Genomic DNA, 25992 nt, shown 5'->3' with positions numbered 1-25992 from the left:
AATATACACAAACTGATGACATTATAACCTAAGCCAATACAGGGACATTGGGAAAATAACTGTTGGTTGTATTTTTGTTGGATATCGGATTTTTTGTCATGACCTTCTGTTTTAACTTTTGGTAGTGGACAAATAAAAACCATTTAGCAAGTCGATCATATTTCATGAATTGGATAACCACATTTTTTTACGGGATCGAAAAGCATCGAGAAGTTAAACATGAACTGAGCGAGTTTTGCAGTACTCGGCTTGTTTTGTATCTAGGACAAGAGTAATTGTCGGCCAACAAACCCATCAAGCAATATATTTCATAGATTTAATCACAATTGCTATTCCACGGTGCCATTGTTCTCGGTAAAATTAAAGCGTGATTCATGTGAAAAATCAATGTATTGGAATGTTTTCATAGCACTTTCCAGGCCAATTAAAACCAAAATGTCGCTTTGAAGTTTGAAGTAGCACTAGAGTCAATATATCCCCCGCCACCGTCCCCATCATAATTGCGTGTGGCAAAAAGTTAAATGTATATGAATTTATTCTTGAGGAACATATTGGCTTTGGAAAATCAGTTCTTTTAAAAATAATCATTTTTTCGGCTAATTTCTTTTAAGCGTTTCTGTAAATTGGGGTACAAAACCACAGCTTATTTTGAACTACAAAGCATGGTTTAACATAGGGGCCTGAATATTTGAGTGGAGTGTAAACGAAGCGAACACTTGGCTAGCGAAGATGATGCCGATGGGAAACGTTCTATACATTTGGTTTGGGAGGTGTCTAATATCCCCATTTCTCCCTGTAGATCAATTCACGTATCAAAGTCACAAAAGAATATTTCGTTGTGTACTCAATTTCACACGTCCAGGTCAAAAAGGAATATCACACTTTGCTCCTATGTTTTAGTCCAGTTCCCAACAGAATTTTACAAAACATGTTAAAAAAAAAATCACATGTAAATGTTACCGGAATTTTTACATTTTTTCCTATAATTACATAGGTAAAGATAACAGGGGACTAATGCAGTGCTTTTTAAAACATGTCAACGTTCGCGTGTCAAAGTCACATTGTAATATTGTAATGTGTTATAATATTTCAACGGCCAATCAAGGTCCAATGAATAGTAAACTCTTATTCTAGTATTGCACATGTCGAGGTCACGAAGTAATATTACACTATGTTCTAAAATTGCAAAGGTCAAGGTCACAAGAGATATTACATTGAATTCTTATGTTCCAAATGTAAAGGTCAAAATTAATTTTACGCTGTTTGATTATTTCACTGGTCAAGACACAAAAAACCTGCACATTTCAATGTGTTATTGAATTTCACAGGTCAAGGTCACAAAGTGATATCACAATGTCTTCTAATATTACACATGTCGAGGTAGGAATATTGACTGTATTCTAATACATTTTCATATGTCAATATTTCATATTGGGTGCCTCGGTAGCAGTGATCGCTAATGCGCACAGTCACTGTACTACTGTGTGCTACATGTATCAAGCGTGAGCTTCAGACCACTCGCTCTCCCAAGAATTTCGGTTCGATCCCCAGCGGTGGTGGAAAAAAGAATGATGTCTGAAAGGGTTAGTTGTTATCCCTCCGATGGCACGGTGGTTTTCCCCCCGTGGGTTTTCCTCCACCACGAAAACACCATTTGTTCCCTCAGCGGCGTCGTAATAAAGCTCTACGGACCTTATGTTTGGTGTTGACAATTGTACACGACGTTAAATAAAGATTATTATTATTACTATTATTAAATACAAACGGAATATTATACCGTGTTCCGATTTTTCACAGGACCATGTCACAACGGATTTTACAATGTGTTCTAATATTTTACTGGTCAAGGTTAGAAAAGTTTTTTGAAAATAGCGCAGAAGTTTTTCTTTTAATGTCGACAAGGAGCAATATGGGCCCACAGACAATACCAAAGTTGATTATTAAGCTTAGAAACTACAATATCTAAATGCGTTCGATCTTTGTATGGAAATCGATATTATGCTATTTTCCATTAAAAATCAAACGTTTTTAAACATCGTCCGAGTTACGTCACTTTGTAGGCGTTTAACCATATGAACGGGAATTCGCGAGATTTGATGTGATGCAGACGGTAGACAACACAGTGGGAACCAGATTTCAGCAATAACAACATGTTTTAACGTCGTAAAATTATGGTTAATGTTTCAAAGGGATTATGTGTTTTCCGTATTAATGTTTATTGTGCTGGCAGAGTTTCTACGTAATCGCGGTAACAAGTGCGACTGTTGACGCCGTATGTGGGCTGCTGGCGATAACGGTGTAAATGGTAAATCAATGTCACAAGTCAGCATCCCTTTCAGACCATGGTGATTTCTATTTCACAATCCTGAATGTTCGTCCCTCATGGAAGTTAAGATAAATTGTTCTTCCTGTTGTTAATATTGATTGCTAATAACATCGAATAAAATCGATTTTGTCCGGATAAAAATATCATATTTATATGTTAATTTCAAACAACTTGTTAGTTTTATTCTGCTGAAATGAAATCAAAGAAATACGAAACTTCATGATATCGAAATTATTAAGCACAAAGCATTGACGATTTATAAATTAACTAACTTATTGCGTAATCGGACTTTTTTTCCTTTTTTTGTTCAGAAATCAAAACATTTGTCACATTTTCATCCTTAAAATTATTGAAAGCTTGCTATGCTTTTGTTTTCGGTGCATTCTAATCTGTCGAGAACCGCAAGCATTATTTTAACATATGGGGCGTCTACTGAAATAGCCGCAGCATGGCGATTAGAAATAGTAGTGACAAAAGTCAAAGTGCATATGGCTCTATTTCGATATATTGGTCAATATTTCAGAAATATTCAAAATTAAATGATTTTTTTTTCTATATCTTTAAGTTGCATACATGCAATCAGAAAGTTAAATATAATTATACGTATTGGAAACGTATACTATTTGTTTGATTGGCTAATCAAATGTGCCTAAATACAAAAAGTCGATTGGGTTCGTGTGACAATGAAACGTCGCTAGTTCGTTTTTTTTTATTCAGGGAAACTACATTTACGAGATGTTTTCTTTCTAGGTACAAATGCAATATTTCATCGGTTTCATTTTCTCACATTTTCCGAAAAGAAGGAAAATAACATTGAATGAAAACTTCCACCTGTTACTGAAGAGAAAGAGAAAAAAATTGCTCTTACCTCTGCGTATACACCTGTCTCATTTTTTGGCTGAAGGGGGAGGGGGACTGGATCCTCCCATTTATAACAATTAGATGACGTCACGTCAACAATGCATAGAACTTTTAACGTTAAAATTGTACATGACAGGGACAACAGGGAAAGAATTTTAAGCTGCCAATACTCGGCAAGCCTCGTATATGGCAACTTCAGAATAATAACTTTACATAAGCTTAAGGCTGAGATAGTCCGACCTTTTCTTGTACCTTTTAGTTCGAAAAAAATATATCTAATATTCTAAAGACTACAAGTATCCCGTTTGGGGCCCCAAATAAAATGGCCTCTACACTACTAAAGCTACAATTGCATGCTTCCGCGTAAAAATGCAGTCCGTCCTTACCAAGAAGACAACGTATTTCACAGTGTAGATTATATTTTATCTACAACCTCAGACATCTAACAACATGAAAACAATACATAAAACGACAAAACATTTATTTGTAATGCAGATTGTGAATTTCAAGCCGTGTGGATGAATACATTTCAGTGTGAGAAATTCCGCGAAATATCACGTAAAGGTACCAGACAGATCGAACGAAATAGACAAATCTAACATGGGGTATGACGTGGGATATCTCTGAGATGCGAGAATATATTAATCTCCTCCCCTAAGTGAATGAAATATTCTATTAATCCCAAATGGGTGCACTCAGTGACCCCTGTTCTATTATGACGTCACAATCAGATGACGGTGTTTTATTATAATGTAACAGTTAAAAACGTCGTTTAACTGACTATGGGAATCTTATCGTTGGCAAGTGAGTGACACCACCTCAAAAATAAAGAATTACTGTCAAGAAGATCTTGCATGGATCCTTGAATTTGTGAGGTATACCTACAGTACCATGTTAGGAAGTTTTTTTCTGCTCTTTCCAAATATTGCCTTATTAGCTTTCGTATGCGTTATCTAGACATTTTGTATTGCTAAATGTTGCATGAACATTGTTTACTGTTTGATCAAAATTTAGGTTAAGAGTTGATAGAAAAAAAGTTAAACCTTATGAAGGATTGTTGGAAAGGGATATTCTACCCTCGGGTAAAGCTGCGGTTCTGATTAAAATTCTACACCCTCGGGTAGTATATCAATATCCCCCATACCTACATATGTATCGGCCGAAGGAAATACGAAATCCTTTAGGGTCATACCATCCCGTATACCCTGCCAAAAATCCGTGTAACGAATTTATTACCCCTTTGAGTCTTTTATAATTGTTTTGTGGCACATAGTAGCCCCTTTGGCGAGTATTTCCTCATCAGTATGCGAAGCGAAACGTTTTGCCATTTTGCAAACAGCGAAGCAGACGACGAATGCGAGTTGTCTCCCGTTGCCCGGCCGCAAGATACAAAGTCAAGTGACCCGTATACCCCTTGTAAAATCACGTGATTCCACCGTATTACTGCTGAGAATCACGTAATATGACCGTATACCCCCTGAGATTTTCGTATACCCCCTGAGATTTACAAATGCGGTTTGGTACACTGTAGTTTTTAACCAATCAGATTCCTAGATATTTTTCAAAGGGGTAATAATAGACTATATTAGTAATTAATTTACTGACGTACAATAGAATTCTCTCCCTGTTTTACAATACAGGTTCAGGTATTTTTTCTGTCATAGGAGGTACTACCCTTATCAAATCTATAATTTACTACTGAGCGGAATCGGGTTGAGGTCGAATTTTAAGAGTACGTAACATCTGGTTATCCGGTGAATATCGATTTCTAAATATAGCCTGTATGGAAATTCCCCGGAACCTGTCGTAGCGCATGCGCAGTTAGACTGGAACGCAATCTGTCAGACGACATTAGAAGATGGCTGCTGGCGAACGTTTCTCCTCCGTTAGGAAAATTACCAAAATTATTCGAGGATAAAGATGCTGTAAACGTAAAAAAAAGGCCATTGAACACGCAGTGCATTTTCTCCATGCTTACCTTAAGAAAAAGAATCTAGACGATGCCTTCGAAAGCTGCAATGCTGAACTGTTGTATTCAAACCTGGCTAAATTTTACACGGAGGCTCGCGTACAAAAATCAGAACCTTTGGTTTTGTTTTGTTTTATTTTATTGTTGAAGCATATAATAAAACAGTTATGGGCTTTTGTGCTGGTAAATATGATGTGATATGAACCTGAAAGAGTGATATTGACTGAGGCTCCGCGTACTCGTCCACGCAATAAACTCGTGCTTTCTGATTCGTTAGAAAAATACAAGTGTGTGGTCTTGCATATTTATTACAACAGGAAAATTGTCGGGGATAAAAAATCAATTCCCCTGATGTGATGCAGATAGAAATGTCAACCCTCGGGTAGAGATTTTTGGAGATTTTAGCACTCAGCAAAGCCTCGTGCTAACCTTCAAAAATCTTACCCTCGGATGAAGATTTATATGACAACAGGAGTTACAGTCTCTATTTATCTTACCTATGGTGGAGATGACGGTGACAGAAAAGAACAGGGCTCCTGGCCAAGACCACTTGTACGTCGGACCGTCCGCCTTCCCGTAATCCGCGCATACACTTCCGTCATATCCTATAGCAATGCTGTTGTCCCGGAAGGTCTCAAGTAAAACCCGGAGCTGAATCGTCATAACAGATTTATCCGGATTTCCGTCGTTCTCTGTGATAACGTTTAACATGTTCGTGAGGGTTTTGTTCTCCATGGGTTCGTACTCCTCCTTTGAGTCGTAACAAATCTGCTGTTCGTTATTTTTCTCTAGATGTTCAAAGATGAACCCTCCCGCGACACAGTATAATACAACCATTCCGCAAAGTCCCACATGGGAAAACAAAAACTTCATGGCATTCTTGCAGCACCCTTCACGAGCCTTTAAACCCATCTTGTTGATGTATTCCCTTCAAATGGTCCACTGAAGATTATTTCTTTTTTAAATGCAGCAGAACTCAAAACGGGTTTTAAATCCGGATATTTGTATCCGCCTCCTGGTCCTGTTAAGCTACATTACTGTGTCGATGTGTCGTTGCTGCATTTCATAAGCTTGTAACGGTTGAACCCAATCAGCACGAATTAATCGAGTGACCTGAAACGATAGATTTTAAACTTTGTCACATGCGTAGTTTGATATTGACTTAGGGCACCAACACTAAGCTCTTTTGAATAGGTATTTTCCCCTGTAGACCAAAAGTATCTCGATATCGACTCTAAAATTTTGTAGGCCAAACAAACTCGCAAATTATGCAAACAGCAATCATTGGAACCGGTATAAAACAAAATCTGTCGTTTTCGTCTTGGCAACATTGAGCCACTTTAATCGATACAGTTTTGAATTAATTGTTTAATGCATTGTATTTCTTAACCATTGCTGGACGATGACCCAATTACCAAGACTTGAAGTGACATTACGTTGGACTTTTGATCAGAGTGCTTTAAGAGCTCTCCTTTCGATTGAAATTAGGAGAGAGTGTACTGCTTTAACTGACCATAAAATGTATTTACAAAAACAATATTTATAGGATTAGGATGAACATATTCCCCCCAAGGTTAATACGCAGTTTCATCAACCTGTGTTACCAATATATTAACCGAGGAACAGGTCCGAGATTGATATAGCACGCATTGACCAAAATTAACATTCTACCGGATTGATTTACCATCATGATTCAACGATATCAAAAACAAAATGAAGGATTAACTTCTTTAACCCGTATTCTTGATATTATTCATGAGCATTAGACACTTCTATATAACATCAATGACAAGCGTTTTCGGTTAATGTAATACTAATAATTGTTGTACATTTTGTGCATCCATAATACATGTACAAGCAAGTGTTGCACGCTATCGTTGAAAAGTTCACGCTTACAAATGCAATGCACGCATACATCAAACACATTTTTTGGACAGTTTGATTTGGTTTGTTGTGCTTTACGTCCTATTAACTGCTATGGTCATTTGAGGATTTGGCGACTGTACGACGTTGGCCTCGAACCCATGACCCAGTGGTGAACGGCTAGTGTTCGTAAATGACGAAACGTCTGACATAATGTATTCGCTCAGCCACAACGCAGTCGGAGAGACTTAAACAGCTCGTACTTGGACAGTCGGAGAGACTTAAACATTTTAATAAAATAAGTTATCAACACAAATATATTGTGTTAAAAATAACCTTTTTTATTGTTTCGTTTAAATGTTTTATTTTAATGAATTAGAACCGTTGATTTTATCAAAAGCTATTGTACTGCAAAATCATAGACACTAGATCCAGAATATATGGTAATTAGAACCAAATATTGGCCCGTCGATAGCTCAAACGGGCACCATAACGAACGGTAAAGGCGTACATTGATTTCTAACAGCGGGCTATATGGCTTCTCCCTTTGTTTCAAAATCTATGGAAAACTGAGCATTGACCTTATTTTATATAAAATTCCGAAAGCAAACATGTCTTCTCTATTATTACAGTACCACTATCATTTAAAATGCAATTAAAGTTCAAAACAAACACTATATTTTGGTTTTAACAAAAGCTAAAATGTGTATTTCGTGATTATCGACTTTTCGTTGTTACAAGTACATTGTATGCAAAGGGCTAATCGATCTCAATTTCAGCGGTTTATAGAATCTTGTCCAAACAACCCGTTCTTTGCCCTCCATTTCAACTTCAACCATGATAATAAACAAACAATATGAATTGTATCCTAAATTCAAACTATAGTTAAAAAAAAAAAAAATCGTGTCCAAATTCCTGAACTGCAAAATTAAATATTGGAACATGAAAAAAAGTCCGTCTTTTGATCTTTTCTCGAACTACACATAATGAAACCCTGGCCGAAAAATCCGTCACGTGAATATCTATGTACTGTAAAGCGCTTAAGAGTGGCTTATGTTAGCTAGATAGGGCGCTATGTCAAATGTTGTATATTAGTATCATTATTAAAGCCTACAGAAATTATTCTTGACGGACAAAAAAAAACAATCTTGTTTCCTCAATCAAAAAAGATAAAATCCGCCAAGTTTCTTTAACTTAATTCTGGATAGATCAATATAATTGACCAATTGTCAGCATTAAAAACGTAAACAATGATGATATGGTCGGATAAAACAGTTTTGCATTTGGAAATGTTTGGCAGATGCTGATATGCGTGGGATGACGGGGTTTAATATTGTAAAGGAAAACGTTTCGTACAAAATCATGGTGGTTTGCGGGGTGCGGGGTTGGCAATAGAACCGGGGGCGGTATACAGGGGGTCCACTGTACAAATAGGATTCCGGACAAAACAGCGAGGACCCCAGTTAAAAAAAAAAAATCCGCCGTGTTACTCTAACTTCAACTACGGTGTATAGTTTGTAAACAAATCAAGCTGTGCACAGTTTTATTGTTATGAAACTATAAAATGTATTATAACACTTAATTCTTTATCATTTGTAACCAATCCTTGCTTATTATTCATCAATAACTTTAATTAATATCAATACATACATATGATGGACTTCGTACTTATCGATTCTGTTTTTATAACATTTAGATAATTCCGGAAGTAGATATACTGTTTATTGGGTTATCCGGTTTTCTAAGTTTGTGTAAACACAAATGATTTGCTTTTATTTCCTCGGGCAGATATTAAACCACCACATTTATATTAGGTGTGTCAATTTGCTAATCAATGGCGATCTCACTTACAATGGCCGAGAGCTCAATTCTCTGAAACAGGAGTTACGAGATCATATATATGCTTTTTTGTAATAGGGGATACTAATGTACTACCACTTAAACACCTCTGATAAAGCTACAGGCGTAAGTGTGTATTGGCCCATGATCATGACTGTGTAAATCATAATTATTCCCATAATTACTTGAATTGTCACGTCATTTCCGCTTGATGTTCGTTCGTTGTTGGAGCAAAATGCTGCAAAGCTGCTGGCAAAAATGTTCATTTGAACAAAAAACACATTTGTTTGAAGTTTTTACCTTCAAAACACCAGTTTTTTTACTTTCAACCTCGTGTTTGAGATTTCTCAGCCACGCAGGTAGGGTATTATTCTATAAGTCAAAAGTAAAGGCAATGTAATGAACATGGATATCATATAAATTGTGGCCATGTCAACGAGTGCATGATCGGACACAATGTGCGACGTTAACATCGTTACGGCATTGGAATGACCAATTCCGTTGTAAATAAACAGCAGAATTGGGCAATCAATTTCAATTTAAATGTCAGGATTGACACATCTTTGTGCGTTTCAGATCTTCGTGAAAGTGTCTACAATATCATGTATATTTCAGTCATACTACGAAAAACAATTAATTGAAAAACAGGTATATCAATGTCATATTCTCTTTATAAATTATTATTCTAGGTCATTTCTGTTTTTCTCTTAATGTTTTGAGTTTTTTGTACGGTCTAAAGACATTTGAAGTCATCTATGGCCAATCGCTTCATGATTTTTTCCTTTCTAGCATTCCAGCATTTTCATGATAGTACATTTGTGTCATGCGCGTCAAGGGTGCTAATCTTGCAAGGCACTTCCGCATACGATTTTAGGGGACGAAAACAGTATAAACGTTGCGTGACCGCGATATCTTGATCATAGCTTGATATTAACGTGAACTTGACCGATGCTTCCCATACGCTACCATGATATAATGAATACAATACGTTTATATTGATATATTTATCAATCGGAGCATCCTTTTAACTGCAATCGGGACGAAGTGTTCCGAATGACTTTTTATGTTATCTACATAAGACGCTCAATACATATTGTTTATTTCTTGGACGTGCTTTAAGAACGATAAAAGAACACAGCATACACATCTATATAAAAACGTCAACTCCTCATTAAGTACTTGTTGTAATCTTATCGATAACACGTCAATGAAATTGACAACATCTTTTGAAATTTTAAAGTCAACTGAGGCTTACTGTAGCGGGGCTTATCGGAAGTGCGCCTCATTCAAACCTTATGTCGTTGCTTTCGTCGTCGTCATTCTTGTTTACGACACTTGCTAAAAGAATTAGGTGATCATTCAATGCATGAAGCTAAAACTCTTTTGTAAACAGAGGGCTTAGTGTTCAGCAATATCTTGTCTACACAACGCTCGTGCTAAGCAACTCTAGCAATAGTTACATAAAACAAAAAAATATCGTTAATCCCAACCTTCACGAATCCGGTCTATACGGAGTAATCAAAATACATATACATTGTTATTGTTCGGTCTGATGAGGTTCCACATTACATATAGTCTAGCATGTCCGGTTTAACAAAGTTCACTGTAGAAACAAGATAAACATGCGGACAAGCAAGGTTCCACTATACACAGATGCCAGAGTCTGGTCTTACGAACTTCCACTGCACAAACATTCAAATATGTTCGATCTAACGAGGTTTAGCTGTACACATCGACACAAGTGTCCGATGCGATACTGGCTTTGGTGTCACGGGACGGTACGGGATGACAAGGGATGGTACGAGGAAAATCAATCGATCAATCGATAGAATACAGGCACTTGTATACGCAGTGGCTACCAAGGACATTTTATTATCGTGTCAGATGACAGTCACCTTGTACAAAATCAATGATTCAAATTCAAATATCTCCGACTCGATAGAGCAGTAGCCCTTTACATATATATATTCTCTTTTATGTTGTCGACCACCTCGTCAGATGTATATTGAATTATATTTAATTGTTTAGAACTGGTCGAAATCGGATGGAATATGGCGTATACATTGTCAGCAATATGAATTAGGTGTTATATTGTACCATGATACAAACGCACGGAAGAGTGCTATCTTGAAGCGTTTCCATTTACCTTAAAAAGTAATTTTCAATAATTGTACAGTGATATTTGCTGTTTGAATAAAACGAAGTTAAAACTTGCCGTCATAAACATGATATTTATTTTTGCATTCTGTTTCGATTCAAAGCAAATCTTAAGCCTTGTATAAATGTACATAGGTTTATAAAATAAACAGAAAAAGTTCTTTCGCTGTAAATTTGTCCAGAAATTGCTCGTTCTTTTTGTGTGTTTACGAGGGTTTAAGATATCAATATAATTCATGTTTGAAATTACATGTTAATGTGTAGATTTAGAATAAAAGGCGAGTGACATTGTCTCTGTTAATTTAGGTTTGTCGCAGAGAGGAAGCAAATACTTTTGATCAGAGGAGCAAAGTCGAGCTTGATTAATATAAAAAGTGGGAAACTGCAAGGTAGCGAACTCGATCCAGTGCTAATGATATTTTCATCAATGACCTTAAGCTTCTTAGTTAACCTTTTCAATTACCTAAACGTTCACAATAATAGCAAGATTATGGGGTGTAGTACCATCACGTAAGATACGAACCATATACAGCAGGCCTACAGGAATTAGGCAAGATGCGTGAGGGCAGTACCATGCGAGATACACACCGTATACGACTTGACCAAGAGGAATTTAATCATTAGTTCGACTCGTGACTTCTAAAAAAGTAAAAATCTTTAGTGATTTCTAACGTCAGAGAAGCTTAGAAAGAGATAGGAAAATTTCGCTCGATTAAACTGCAGATGTAACTTCTACGCGAACAAAGTATTCATAGAATGGAACGGTTTCTTTGAGGAACACATAAATGCGACATATGCACATTCTATGTTGATCTACAAGACATTCAAGAATGTTCCGGAAATGTGAGAACTTAAACAGCAAACACAATACACAACAGTATGTACGTGATCTTCACAAACTTATTGTAAGAGAATGCAGAGATCGTAATTCGAACTTGAAATCGATAAATAAACTAAGGCTAAATACAACAAAAGGAGATATTAATAATAAACAAGGAAACCGTTATCACGCTCAAGATAAGATTCCGTACATTATTTAAAGAAAAAGTTTATAACATGGACTATAAAATACCGTTGAACTTAAATACCCAGTAAGCTTAAAAGGTTGCAAATCGCAGCATCATATCTAATTAAGTCAAATATATCCTCTACGTATTTGAAACATGCTTAGATTATAATCACTGACTGTTATAATGGAATGATCCACCTATGTTCCATTCAAAACAACAAAATCTTTTTCTGATAAATAATGCTGAAATGCATACAATAAAACAAAACAATTATTACCTGGGAGCGTCTATTTGTGCATACAGACAACCTACTATAAAAATAGGTCCCTGATGACTTGATCACGTGACAGTAGATATTGTTGTGTGCGTCGATCATATTCAAAACGTATCGCCTTGACTAAAGACAACGTTTCCTACGGCGCACACAATGATTTGTGTATATGGTTGAATGACGTTTCCGTCCCTTGTGGCAGCCAGCATCGACTTGTACAAGACGAACTCATACCGCACAGTTTGTTTTACTTTGTCTATAGACACAACCTTCTGTTGAGATTTGTATACGATTGTAAGTAACGGGACTGTTTCTAAGTATATTTAGTTCGATAACGTACTGTACAATTCCAAATTTGCAATGACGTCATTTCCTGTATAATGTTCGAAGTGAATACAATCTATAAAACTGTATTCAAAATATTGTTATGATATGATTGATGGTTTTAAAGACTTGTCAAAACAGCAAGGTCACAGAATGCTAAAAGGTAAAAAATATGCAAACGGTATATCCGATAAAAGACAAAATCAATTGAAAATTAAAGATTCCTTTTATTACGAAAACTGGTGTAGCTGACTAATTTCGTCGTTACTACAACTGGTGCAGGTTTGTTTCTGTTCTCCCTAATCTCAACCCTTAGTAGACGTGGTAATGAAACTCCTAATTCTGCGTGAGAAAGACAGGATATAAAAATAATAATAATAATAACTGACTGTGGAGCGTACAGCCGGTGCTGTTATTTCGGCGCTCACAGCTAGCATTCAACAATTCTAGCACTACCCAACAAAGTTGTCATTTACAGCTGAATAGACTAGAACAAGCGGAGTAAAGTATCTTGCATAAATACAACACATTGCCGTGACGTGGCTCGAACCGCAACCCTTCGGTTATGAGCCCGGCGTCCTACCACTGGACTACCGTGCCTCCTCATTGGTCACCCTGAACGATCATGCAGTGGGAAAAAGTCTATTCTTTTACCGAGCCTGCCGAGGTAGAATAACTGCAACGTGATTTTTCAAAATTATGGTTCATGTACTTAAATCGTCTAAAGTACAATTTAATAAGCAACTGGGACTTTTTTATGCCACAAGATTTTGGTTACTTTAAAACACGGAGACATTCAATAACATGTATTCAAAAAAGACTTTTGTTATCATATGTTTCAACAAGACTACAAAGATCATGGTTGAGTGCCCTACTGACTGGTCCAAATGCACACACTATCACTTACGAAATGTTTTAACAACAAAGCAGCAGATTTTTTGCACAGCCTAGACAGGGCAGTCATAATGAATTAACAAAAAAGGTTAATAAAGTCTTTATAGCACCGGTGTGTGTTTTTTAAGTCCTGAAGGTCAATAAATCGATCTAAACTAACAACATTCGTTAAAATAAGACCATGACAAAACACAAAGGAAAAATAAAATATGTGTGTCACAGAGTACAAAGTTCAGAAGCATTTTTACCTAAAACATAGGTTTTAAAAACTAAGTCAGTAGTTTGAATAAAGGTTAACGATGCACATGTCCTAAGGAAAGTTGTTAGGCTGTGCAAAAAATCTGCTGCTTTGTTGTTAAAACATTTCGTAAGTGATAGTGTGTGCATTTGGACCAGTCAGTAGGGCACTCAACCATGACCTTTGTAGTCTTGTTGAAACATATGATAACAAAAGTCTTTTTTGAATACATGTACGTATAAAATGATAACTGTACTGGGACGTTATTCTATTAGCGGCAAGTATATCGACTTCAATACTGGTGTTATAGGGTCTTTCTTTTCTCAGGAAGATTGGAAGCTTTACGTTCTGGAGATGCTTCAACAGTTCGATGCAATTGCATTCCTAGACACATGGATCGATGCCTTGCAGGCGTTTGCGGTCAGACTGATTCATGCAATACTTCGGAGAAGAAGGCATGATTATTTGGTGAATGACGTCCTTTAGTTTTCTAGAGAAGTATCAAAGAAATCGCCAAAGTTCTCCACAAATGATACTTCCTTTATGGCACTAGCAGTGGCGCTAAGCGCTGATTGGAGGTATTTTGTTTCTGGTGGTATGGAGTAAACACCATGAATTTTTTGTCTATCCCAGTTCAATTCTAACATATAGGAACTTACCAAGACGTTGAGGTCTAACAAACGCGCTTCCAATCAGACTGATAAATCATGCCAATTGTCATAAGGTCGGATAACCATTTTTGCACTAGGTAATCATAAGCGTAACATTGAACAACGATATGAATGTATCCAATGAGTTGAAATTGGAGGCAGTACTTTCTTGGTCTCAGCATGGACTACTTAGGGACCAAGACAGTCAAGCATTTTGATATCAGATAGAACGTTGCCTACAACCACTCGTTAACTCATCTTTTTAAAATAGGAATGGATCTTGGGTAAATGCGTCAGCAGATATACCATATGCATACTTTAGGCGCTTAAAAACTATGCCTTGATCAATGTTACCAAAGGCAGTAGATATATCAAGCAACATTGAAACTGCCCCTAAACAATTGTTGTCCAAAAGCGCAACTATCAGAGTGTTCTCTCCAAAGAGCAAATTTTGTTGAGTGAGATGGACAGCAGATTTGAGGTTTACGTGGGAAAAGTTGTCTTCTTGATGTTTTTCAAGTCGCTTCATAACAACTTTGTATGCCATGTGGAGGGTTCCACATAGGTTGGTAGATCTTCATTTTGATCTCGCTAAACCGGACTCTTCCATAGTGGAGGTGGAGAGAAACAGTTGTTGTTTTAAAACAGGACGGAACCTGTTTCTATTAGTTGATGACTTACACACTGTTTAGGATCAAGATCACAGGGTTCATCTAAAGTCATCCCTTAAAAAGCTTAAGGGTCGATAATTCGACAAAATTGTTTAAAAATGAATCTTCAAACTGAAAGTAACAAATAGTTTTTTCAATGTTTTGTTAAAGTTTTTTTTTTTTACGCACGTATGACTTCTTTTTTTCTTTCTTTCATTTCATCTCGTAATAAACAAATCATGACATTAGGCCGTTTTACAATTCTTTCAATATCAGTATCCGTTACTTAGAATAAAGTATACGGTTGAGCCTGAGTGATAAGTTTGTTATTTCCTAAACTAACGTACTAGCTCTTCGTATCAAGATTGCCTGTCATTATCCTGTCGAGGTCGACTTCGAACAGGTTTAAAGTATTTCTGACCCAAGGAAACTTAATGAGACAGATAACCTTCAGAAACATGGAAAAAAATAAGCAAGAAAGATATAAGCCAATATTGATTTCAGCATTGTCTGTTTGGGTATAGACATTACAATAGTTCTTTTAAGTAGACCTCATCGAAAAATCTCAGAGGGATACAATCAATATATGTTTTTCAGAACTAACAAACAATGTACGTATGTATGGGCCAGGGCGGACGTATAACGGTAAACAAAAGCAATACATCGTCGTGTTATTGATTAACTGCGGGCCTGTTGTAACCAGCTCTGCCTTGTCGCTGGAATCTAGAAAGGAGAACATATGCAATGTATTCTTGTTTATCCATATCTAACTTGTAGAAAATTCCACGTCTCAGAAATGAGGAGAGAAAAACATCCACTTCATGTTGTTCATAAAATTATCACTTTAATTATAAAACCTAACTGATCATGATTTTTTTTCCAAATTCTTTTCTTTTCTAGAGCCTCATTTTCGTATATTTATTGATTCATGTTTCTGTGAAATTCCTGCGTATTTTCGATTGCAATTTATATTGAATTGCTATATTTTACATATCCCTGGTCTTTAAATATTGTTTATATATAAATATATATTGATTCATTTAATTGTTCTATTATTTTGTTTTATGTACGAACGCTGTTTGCCGTTATTAGTGGCCTTATACATATGTACATTCACTTTTGTACGTACTTGAATCGATTACGAATGTTTATTTATACAACGACCCCTATACTTATGCAAGTTGATGTCTCACGTGTCAGGCCCATATGGTCATTAGTACACATTTGAAATTATTCCTAAGAACTCGCCCATTGATCTGATCCGCGCCTCGATATACATCAATATATTCTCAATGGTTATGTTAACGTCATCAAGTATTCCGGCCCTCACCATTCTCTCGCTTTTCACAAGATGTGGTCGTTCGTAGCTGCCATGAAGACGGTGTATAGTAAGGGTTGAACTAGTTATACAACCTTAAACAGGTCATTTCATACATTCTCATTTTAAAACATGTTAAAAAAATGAAGCCATTATGTATATATATATATAGATATCTGTACTTTTATATTAGTTAACAGGTTTTGAATAATCAAATTCAAGAATGATATTACAGATATTGAAAATAAATCTGCTTTAATTTCAATTAGATTATATTTCTTACAGTAGAACAAAATACACATGTTGGAAGGAAGGTAAATCTTTGACTAATTGCATGAAAAATATAATAATGCAAATAAATAATATCCCTTCGATGTCATAATTACATCTCTACTGGAAATCTTCATTTCCTCTTGATAAAGAATTGAGCGATTTTTATTACAAAACAGAAGTTTTATTTTCTTAAATCCTATCGCATTTGTTGCTCTGTGGCCTTTGAAAAAGATTAGTGTCAGAGTTCAGAGTTTACCTGATGAATACTGATCTTAAAGGTTAAAGGGTTATCTTTACTAGAGATATATTATAACGAATAATATACTTATAATTCAGTATGAAGAAAGGTACAGATTGTACGTAAATAGTCCCATTGAAAAGTGTAAGGACTCATCTTCTTATATAGTATAATAATAATAATTCCAGATTATTATATACAGCTATATCACAACCTAATTCGTATGTCGTCTCAAACCGGTTCACAAATTGTTATCCGTGGTTATGGGGCCTTCGCAACCAGCCAATATCTTTCTCAGCTCCATGGGGAGCATACAGTCGGTGCTGCCATTTCGGCGCTCACAACTAGCATTCAACCACAACAATGATGTGCCGTGACGCAAACCCTCAACCGTACGCGTTTGGTCACGATCCAGGCGTTCTACCGTGCCTCCTTTTCTTCGAATGCATACCATAAACTAATTCAATTTCCATTTTATGTAGATGCTTTCAGAAATACAGTCATACTACCAATTAAAATGTATAAAAACCTGATGACAAAAACAGGCATAGTTATTACAATTTTCTTATTTATCAATTAGTTTATTTCTCAATTGAAAATGCACATGTCAATAGGAAAGCCCTTTGGTTTTGTCTTTTTTTTTCAAATGAAACATTTTTGACAAGAAATGAGAAATTGTAAATATTGATGCCGCAGTGACCTTTGGGGTTAACACGCGTAACGCGCGCGCGCACACACACACACACACACACGTGATGGCACATTTGAAAATTTNGGGGGGGGGGGGGGGGGGGGGGGGGGGGGGGGGGGGGGGGGGGGGGGGGGGGGGGGGGGGGGGGGGGGGGGGGGGGGGGGGGGGGGGGGGGGGGGGGGATGGTGCGTATATGATGACTCCGCGCACTCGTGAATATATTCGTCCGCGCAATAAACTCGCGCCTTCTGATTTGTTAGAAAAACACAAGTGTGTGGTCTTGCATATATATTGTTTCATTTTGAACGTTATTAAGTTTCTATGAAAATCGAAAACGGGCGACATGCAAGGCTTTTAGTTCCCCTATGAAATATACTTTTTAAATACCATTCTAGAATTGGTATTGCATATATAAACTACACATTTAATAGAAAATAAAGTATATATGATGAGAGTCATACTCCTGATATAAACCGCGGGATTTCTGTTCAGCAGACGACGCGTAAAACATCGGTATTGATTTGGTGCCTTTATTGTAATACAGAATATTTTATCATTTCCTTTCCATCTTTGCCATGATGACTATCCCGCCACCCACCGTCATATGATTGACCTGTAACTAAGATATTAAAAAAACAATGAAAGCAAAACAATAATAAAGAGAATGACGTCATGTCACGTGATAGCTATCGTCCATGCATCTAAAGAAAAGAATTCCTAACAAAATTATGTACCTTTATAAAAGAAACCCCCAATTCTGTCTGTTCCTTTGCATGAAAGTATTTATTATCTGTAACTGCAGTACATCTCCGTTTCTGTTATACTGTGTCCTTCTGTTCTGCTAGCATTGCCAAGTCCAAGGTGTTGAGATAAATAAAAAGTTTGAAGGTAAAATAAAAAACGCATCGTCAGTGCACCCTTAAGCCACAGTCAGCAGAGGAATACAAGAATTTTTAAATACTACTTTTCATAATGTATTGTATACAAACCTTTTATTGTTTAGTCAGGAGTCCCGTACCACTGCCAAAAACTGTAATTGTATTCGAAACTGTTTTACCGGAATGATTATAATTTAGAGAGCGGGGCTAGACCTGGATTCGAACCCTGTACCTCTATACTGTTGCTGTAACAAACCAGTCAACGAATGAACCCTAGTCCAATATCGCTACTCACTATAGTTACAGTGCATATCAACAGCGAGAATAATGGGAGGCTACTGTGTATACACAAAAACAAAACAAAATCTGTAGTTTTTTGAGCTGCAGTAGGACAGAGGCCTTAAAAGATTTACAAACAAACACACAAACAAGCATACAAACAAAAAAGACAAAAACAAAAAAAACCCACTCCAATTCTCTAGTTTTTTGCTAGCAGCGTGACAGGCATCCTTAGATGATATCGCCCAAATCTAAAATAAATGTTTTCTTACATACATAATATATCATGGCCTAGAATCGTCGCCAGTGCACCAGTCCATTTATTACCTACAATGGTTCCAGACAGGTAAAGCGTATTCGGTGTATTGTGACACTGACAACAATGCGTGTGACATCATCAATACTTGTGCGCTTAGCGATACCGCTACTGCAGGCACGGCGGTTTTAATTGCACATATTGTAGCGGATCTGTACCGGGTCGATTGGCGGTGACCAGATATTTGAAGCGGTAGAGCTTCCGTTTAGAGTTCGGAGGTAATATCACATGTTTTTATTCCGGCTAGAACTAGGTATCTTTACATTAGCGACATTTTAAGCGTGGGTACAAAGCGTGAAGCCGTTGATGTAAGTGGTGCCACCCGTAACCATTGGAGGAGATCTAAACATTTCGATCTGCTCAGAAAACAAATCGATGGTCATTTCCGTCGGAAAATCCGCAAATGTGGTACTGGTATATTTATCTCGTATTGTTACTAGCTGTAGCAATGCAACACTGAACGCATTTAATGAGATAAATATTAAAAAATATATAAAAAAAAATAAAAAAATGCGTTCTTTACCAGTCTTGCTTGAGCCTTTGGAGCAATATTAGATCGAAGGTTTATCATCATAAATGGGCTATTCACAATGACTTCGACCACTGGTGACATTCGTATTTTCGTTAATTGACCGGAACCACCACGACGGGTACCACATGTGGTGCATTAACGCTTACATTTACCGATATTCTTGTTTCCCTCATATTTCACGAGGGTTCATGATGCTTAACCTTTTGTTTTGTTGTCTTCTACGTTATTAGGGGCGGCGGTGACCAAGTTGTTAAGGCATCTGACATTCTGCTACCACTAGCCTTTCAACAGTGGGTCGCGGGTTAGAGGCCTACGTGGGGCAGTCGCCAGGTACACGTACTGGCCGTTGGTCGGTGGTTGTTCTTCGGGAACTCAAGTTTTCTCCACCACCAAAACCTGGCACGTCCTTAAATGACCATAACTGTTAATAGGACGTAAAACACAAACAAACCAAACCAAACTTCTAAGGTAAACTTTCATTTTTGATTTTTTTAAATTGTCCTAAGTTGTTGACGATTTGGCAAATACCGATTTATTTCTGCTTCATCCTATAATTAAATAAAGCTGGTATCTGTATCCATTGTAAATCTCTGTGGTTTTTTTTATATATGAATTAACTATTTAACTAAGCACCCTCAGGTTTAAAACGAGGTCCTTGTTCAGGTTGTCAACAATCTGAACAAGGACCTCGTTTTAAACCTGTTGTAACTCTTACTAATATGTCCTAACTGAATATTCCATGGCTTAAACCAAATGTGTCTGGGCTGGTCTGACCGTTTTTAACCGAAAAAAAGAACGCTCGCATTGTTTCCAGCAAGCTGATTTAAGCCTATACCAATTAAATGACATCTTCTGACATCGATTTTCTCTAATTGCTATGGTTTATGTCCCGGAGCGATTCAGGCCGGGCAGGACCAAGTCGGCATAATGAAATCTATTCGGAATATTACGCAAATACCCTGTTTGAGATTTCCGCATCACCGGCAACAATGATGTTTTGGCAGGAAATCACTCGAACACACAATTCTATCGATATTCCAAAATTCACAGGTTCCTGAACCGAACATAATACAAGTACATATACACTGGTACTGATCGTAAAGTGAGCGCGCGGACAGGCGGGTCAAGATTTTGATATTCAACTATTTACACTATCACTAGGATTGATTTAAAGTAAAATTAGTGTCATGGCGTCTCCAGTAACTGGAATCCCTCATAACTGAAGGTATACAAATGTACCTCATATAGACAGCAAAGTATAAATATATCTAACATATAGTTCATTTTTAAACACATCATGGCCAGCCGTCCTATTATACCAAAAATTTCAGTCTTTAAAATCTTTTCATTTTTTTATTCAAATTTCCACGTCTAATAAACATATGTTGTTTTAACTTAAATTTAATTTTAAAAAACACCAAATCGAAAATTTAAAAAGAAAAATGTCCGCTTATCGAAGGTGAATTTTGGACATCATATAACCGCTTTAGGAGACTTAAGCAGTTGATTTAACCTTAACGTTAGCGATATGTTTATGTGTGTGATGTAAGTGTTATAATAATACGGTTCGTCAAGGTCATTTAAACTCTTTTGCAGCAACACTCAAGCTTTGATTTTGAAATGAAACTATAAGAATAAATATATGTATGAAAATCACAAGAAAATAACAAAGAGACAATAAAACCATTATTCGAACTAAAAAACCATAAAACTAACACAAAATGTGAAAAAGGAAAGTTTTACACGGAGATCCTTGAAAAAAATACCAGGCAAATGATACTACGTGGTCGGGAAGGGTAAGCGTCTTCTGCTTCATCGAAGACAGCCGCCATTTAAATATAGGTCAAATCAAATTCAAAACACTGACCTTCATATCGCACAAAGAAATAACATATTTTCATATATAACCAGATGGCGACAATAAAATTTGGCCATGGTCTTAATCAACCTCTATCTTTGGAAATTCTGTGTCAGTTTGTTTGTAATTAGCAGCTGGAATTTATCACGAAAATCATGATATTCGGAGTAAACTCTTGGAAGAGGAACCAGCTGCGACATGTAAACACCGAAGGTAGGGCATACAGGGATGTTACTAACAAGAAAGGGAAAGTTCGCGATTTGATTGTTGATATCGTCCTGTCTATCGTACAGCTTAGTAGTAATTTGTCCCTGTTGGTCATGTAGCAAGTAAGTAAAGATCGAGGAAAGAAGCTGGAAATGAAGAATAAGTCGTGTCCTTGATTTCAATCGCATGAGGGAATATACGATTGATATAATATAAACACATTATTTATTTTACAACAATTATAAAACAAGGTTTTACAAATTATACTAATCACTCTTGTTGGCCCGAATGTTAGCGCGCCGGAGGTCTTACTGTAGGAGGACACCGGAGCGCCCGGAGAAAACCCACGTTCAGAGACATCACATCGTCGACATATCTGAATGTGAATTGCATTCTTAATTGAATTTCACTATTTTTAAATAGGTTTAGTGTTTTGATAGTCTGGCATTTTAATGTAAAGATATTATTATTTGCTTGTCTGTCTTGTCTGCAATATTCGGTATATCGTGACAGTGGAAATAAAAGAACAAAAATAAATAGATGAACGGTATATCCAAGCTATACTCGACATATCCTCTTCATTCAATAGACGAAAATGACATGTCAAGTGCGTCTAGAGATTTTCGGAAAACAAATACACTATATATGTATATAAAGTAATACAATACTTGCGCGATCGCGTTACGATGCACGTTTTCCGATGTATGTCTGTAACATCCTATCGTCCGACAGGAGAGAATGTTATGCAGCACTGTCGATTCCATTGGTTGTCCTCAACATCCGGGTTATAACGCCCTAATATTGTTTTACGCATCTTCTTCGTCTGGCTGCTCTGCTGTTGTACATGATATATACAGAAACACTTCCATCACGAAGAGTATATTGTGGGAGTCCCTATTTGTTCTTGACCGATTACTTGTATTTGTATATCAGTTTGTCGAATTATCCGCCATTTTGCACACCAATATGGATGCCTATTGATTATATAACTCTATACCGAAATTTTAGTCTTAATTACTTCAAATACTTTGGCATGGATTACAACACATTTTTCGGGTTTATAAAACAAGCTTATTACCATCTGCAAAATTAAAGCATTTTTATGGCCCTACCTTGCGGACAAACACCTGTAATTATAATCGATCAAAGTGACAAACGATGCGAGTTGATAAACGAATCTTAAAATAAAATCTCTGCAATTCAAAAGATGGTCTGATAATAGTGGCAGAAATATAAATGAACAGCGCCTTATCTGTTTATCATGTTTTAGTGCACGTTTCATTGACATATCACATAAATTATATGATATAAGATACCGTGTGATGCATTAACTAGATGCAAGACATCTTTCCTTCAACGGAACAAGGCACTTGTGTCATTTTGATAGCGTAAACAATTTAAAGAGTTCCTGTTTAGGAATAGCTTTCTATGTCACATTGATCGTACCAAACATTTAACCTTTGTCTAGATACAAACTCCCATAACTAACAATATTATTGTACATGTATTGTCCACGAACAGCAATGTCAAATTTCTAAGTCATACCCGTATGAGAATACTTATTGTCTAAAACGATTATTTTGTCGACATAGCTGTCAGCTTGAACAATCAATATGCCAACTTCTCAAAATATCTTTCCCTCTATTATATACATGTATATCATTTGTTCCACTGTTTTCTGTCTATAAACGGTATTAAGTCATTTTAGATATCAACTTAATAATAAATATTAATTTATAACATCGGAACATATTGAAAGCGATGATTATCGATTGTGTTTTGTTAAGCTAACCAGACTTCCATCATTAAGCCCGGTCATCACCTTGGCGCCCTTTGGTGTTATTGAAACACATTGGGTATGCGTTATATGAGAAATTGTCATTGCCCACAGGTATAATACAGGTTCCAGGTTAAGTACAGCTGTACCAATTTAAATGTGTAAAACTAATGAGACGGATACATATCGTATCGAGATCCATAAAATATTCCACATGGACCGAGATTTATAAAGGTAAGCGCGTAGTAGTGGAAAATCCAGACTCAAGCCGACGGGCGCTTCCAGAGGAAATCAGGGCTACTTGAATTTCCATGCGGAAAACAGAGGGAGAATGAACATTTGTTCGTTTTATCTAATAAACAATATCTGCATATAAGTTAGAAAAAGAAATCTGACGACATTCTTTCTTTCAGACCCAACGTATATATTTAATAAACGATATTTATTGATTTATGTAGATATTATTTATTTATTTAGATGTTCCAACACCATTGCTGTTTCAACAAAAACTATACATGGTGTCTGATTGAAGGGTTTCTTTGATCTTACCACTTTGTGAATTCGACCACTGTTTTTCTAGCACCTTAAGACAGACATAAATTTTTGAGAAAACGACGTAATTTTCTCACACAAACCAATGAGGTAACAATCAATACCTGCTCACAAGAGAAGATAACTCTGCAATACGCAAAGACGGAATAAGCATCCCCGATATATGGTGATTGATAACTAAATGAATTTAGGTTTGAAATTTCACATCTATGGAAAGCCGGAAGTTGCGCAGTTTGTCAATGTGACATCGAAAAGGCTTGTTAATCAGACAGCAAATGGATCCGACAAAACTTATGACATGAAACGAACCCTGTAAGTAAACATTAAATGTGTAAAGTAGAAGAAATACCTCTCTCAGCAATTTGACACATAAACTATCAGGAAAAAACCCATTTGAACGTAATCGATAATTTCACGTGAACTGCGCAAGCTCGGCAATATGACATTAAGCAAATGCGATAAATGCGTCGGCAAGATAATATTAACATGACTCAGCAATGTGATATTTAACGCAATGGATAAGATCACATTAAACGGATTCGACAATGTGATAGAAACATGACTCGGCAAAGTGCTATTAAATGGATGTGACAACATGACATTGTTACATTACTAACTCGCCAGTGTTACATTAAACGGATTAGACATTGTGATATAAACTGGCTCGGCAGTGTTACATTAAACGGATTAGACATTGTGATACATTTTACTTACTCGGCTGTGTAACATTAAACGTATTAGACCTTGTGATATATTTTACTAACTCGCAGTGAAACATTATACGGTTTAGACCTGGCGATATATATTTCACTAGCTCGGCAGTGTAACATTAAACGGATTAGACCATGAGATATATTTTACCAACTCGGCAGTGTAACATTAAACGAATTAGACCTTGTGATATATTTTACTAACTCGGCAGTGTTACATTAAACGGATTAGACTTTGAGATATATTTTACTAACTCGGCAGTGTAACATTAAATGGATTAGACCTTGAGATATATTTTACTAACTCACCAGTGTTACATTAAACGGATTAGACCTTATGATATATTTTACCAACTCGGCAGTGTAACATTAAACGAATTAGACCTTGAGATATATTTTACTAACTCACTAGTGTTACATTAAACGGATTAGACCTTATGATATATTTTACTAACTCGGCAGTGTAACATTAAATAGATTAGACCTTGTGATATAATTTACTAACTCACCAGTGTTACATTAAACGGATTAGACCTTGTGATATAATTTACTAACTCGGCAGTGTAACATTAAACGGATTCGACATTGTGATATTAACTGGATCGGCAGTGTTACATTAAACGGATTAGACCTTGTGATATTAACTGGCTCAACAAAATGCCATTAAACGCGGCTTGGAAATGTGACTTTTAACTGACTACCTATTGTGAAATATTTTATGTATATAATACGCTGGACGTTGCGACACAGAACAGACTAAAACTTTCACCTCGTCACTTTTTCAGGTTCATATCACATCATTTTTACCAGCACAAAGGCCCATAACTGTTTTATTATATGCTTCAACAATAAAATAAAACAAAACTCAAGGTTCTGATTTTTGTACGCATGCCTCAGTGTGAAATTTAGTCTGGTTTTAAGTTACAGTAACCAATCAACATGACTTTTGGAGGACTGGTCACGTGTATAGGATCCGACCAATTTGAAATGTTCATGCATATAATAATAATAATGATTGTGAGTAAATCATCATACACTATTGATTATACGATTGCGCCTGCGTGCTTAATCGATATAATATCCCGCCAATCAGCTTCCAATTGGGAATTGGACGATTCACTCTTTACTTACATCTTTCTCTCTTTTTGCTAATTGGATGTTAGTAATATTTTAAACAAATCTTGAACTTCAACTTAAAAAAACAACCAAAAATTTGGGAAAATGTCCTGAGGTTCTTCATACTTATATAATTCCGATTTAAACAAGATTTACAGAAGACAAATTCAAACCAATCACCCATTTTTCAGATAC

General features: G+C 36.4%; 1 protein-coding gene across 1 annotated transcript in view; it reads right to left on the bottom strand.

The window, feature by feature from the left end:
* Positions 1-25992, bottom strand: part of LOC110454265 (TWiK family of potassium channels protein 18-like) — a 41293-nt gene that overhangs the window by 4833 nt on the left and 10468 nt on the right. The window contains exon 2 of the mRNA XM_021503691.1: positions 5654-6269. Within this exon, the coding sequence (XP_021359366.1) occupies positions 5654-6068 (415 nt within the window). The 5' untranslated portion in view covers positions 6069-6269. The remainder of the gene's footprint in view (positions 1-5653; positions 6270-25992) is intronic.

Source organism: Mizuhopecten yessoensis, unplaced genomic scaffold (assembly GCF_002113885.1).
Source record: "Mizuhopecten yessoensis strain PY_sf001 unplaced genomic scaffold, ASM211388v2 scaffold7725, whole genome shotgun sequence".
Classification (NCBI taxonomy): Eukaryota; Metazoa; Mollusca; class Bivalvia; order Pectinida; family Pectinidae; genus Mizuhopecten; species Mizuhopecten yessoensis.
The sequence above is the reverse complement of the archived record's forward strand: the minus strand, read 5'-3'. Positions and strand labels throughout refer to the sequence as shown.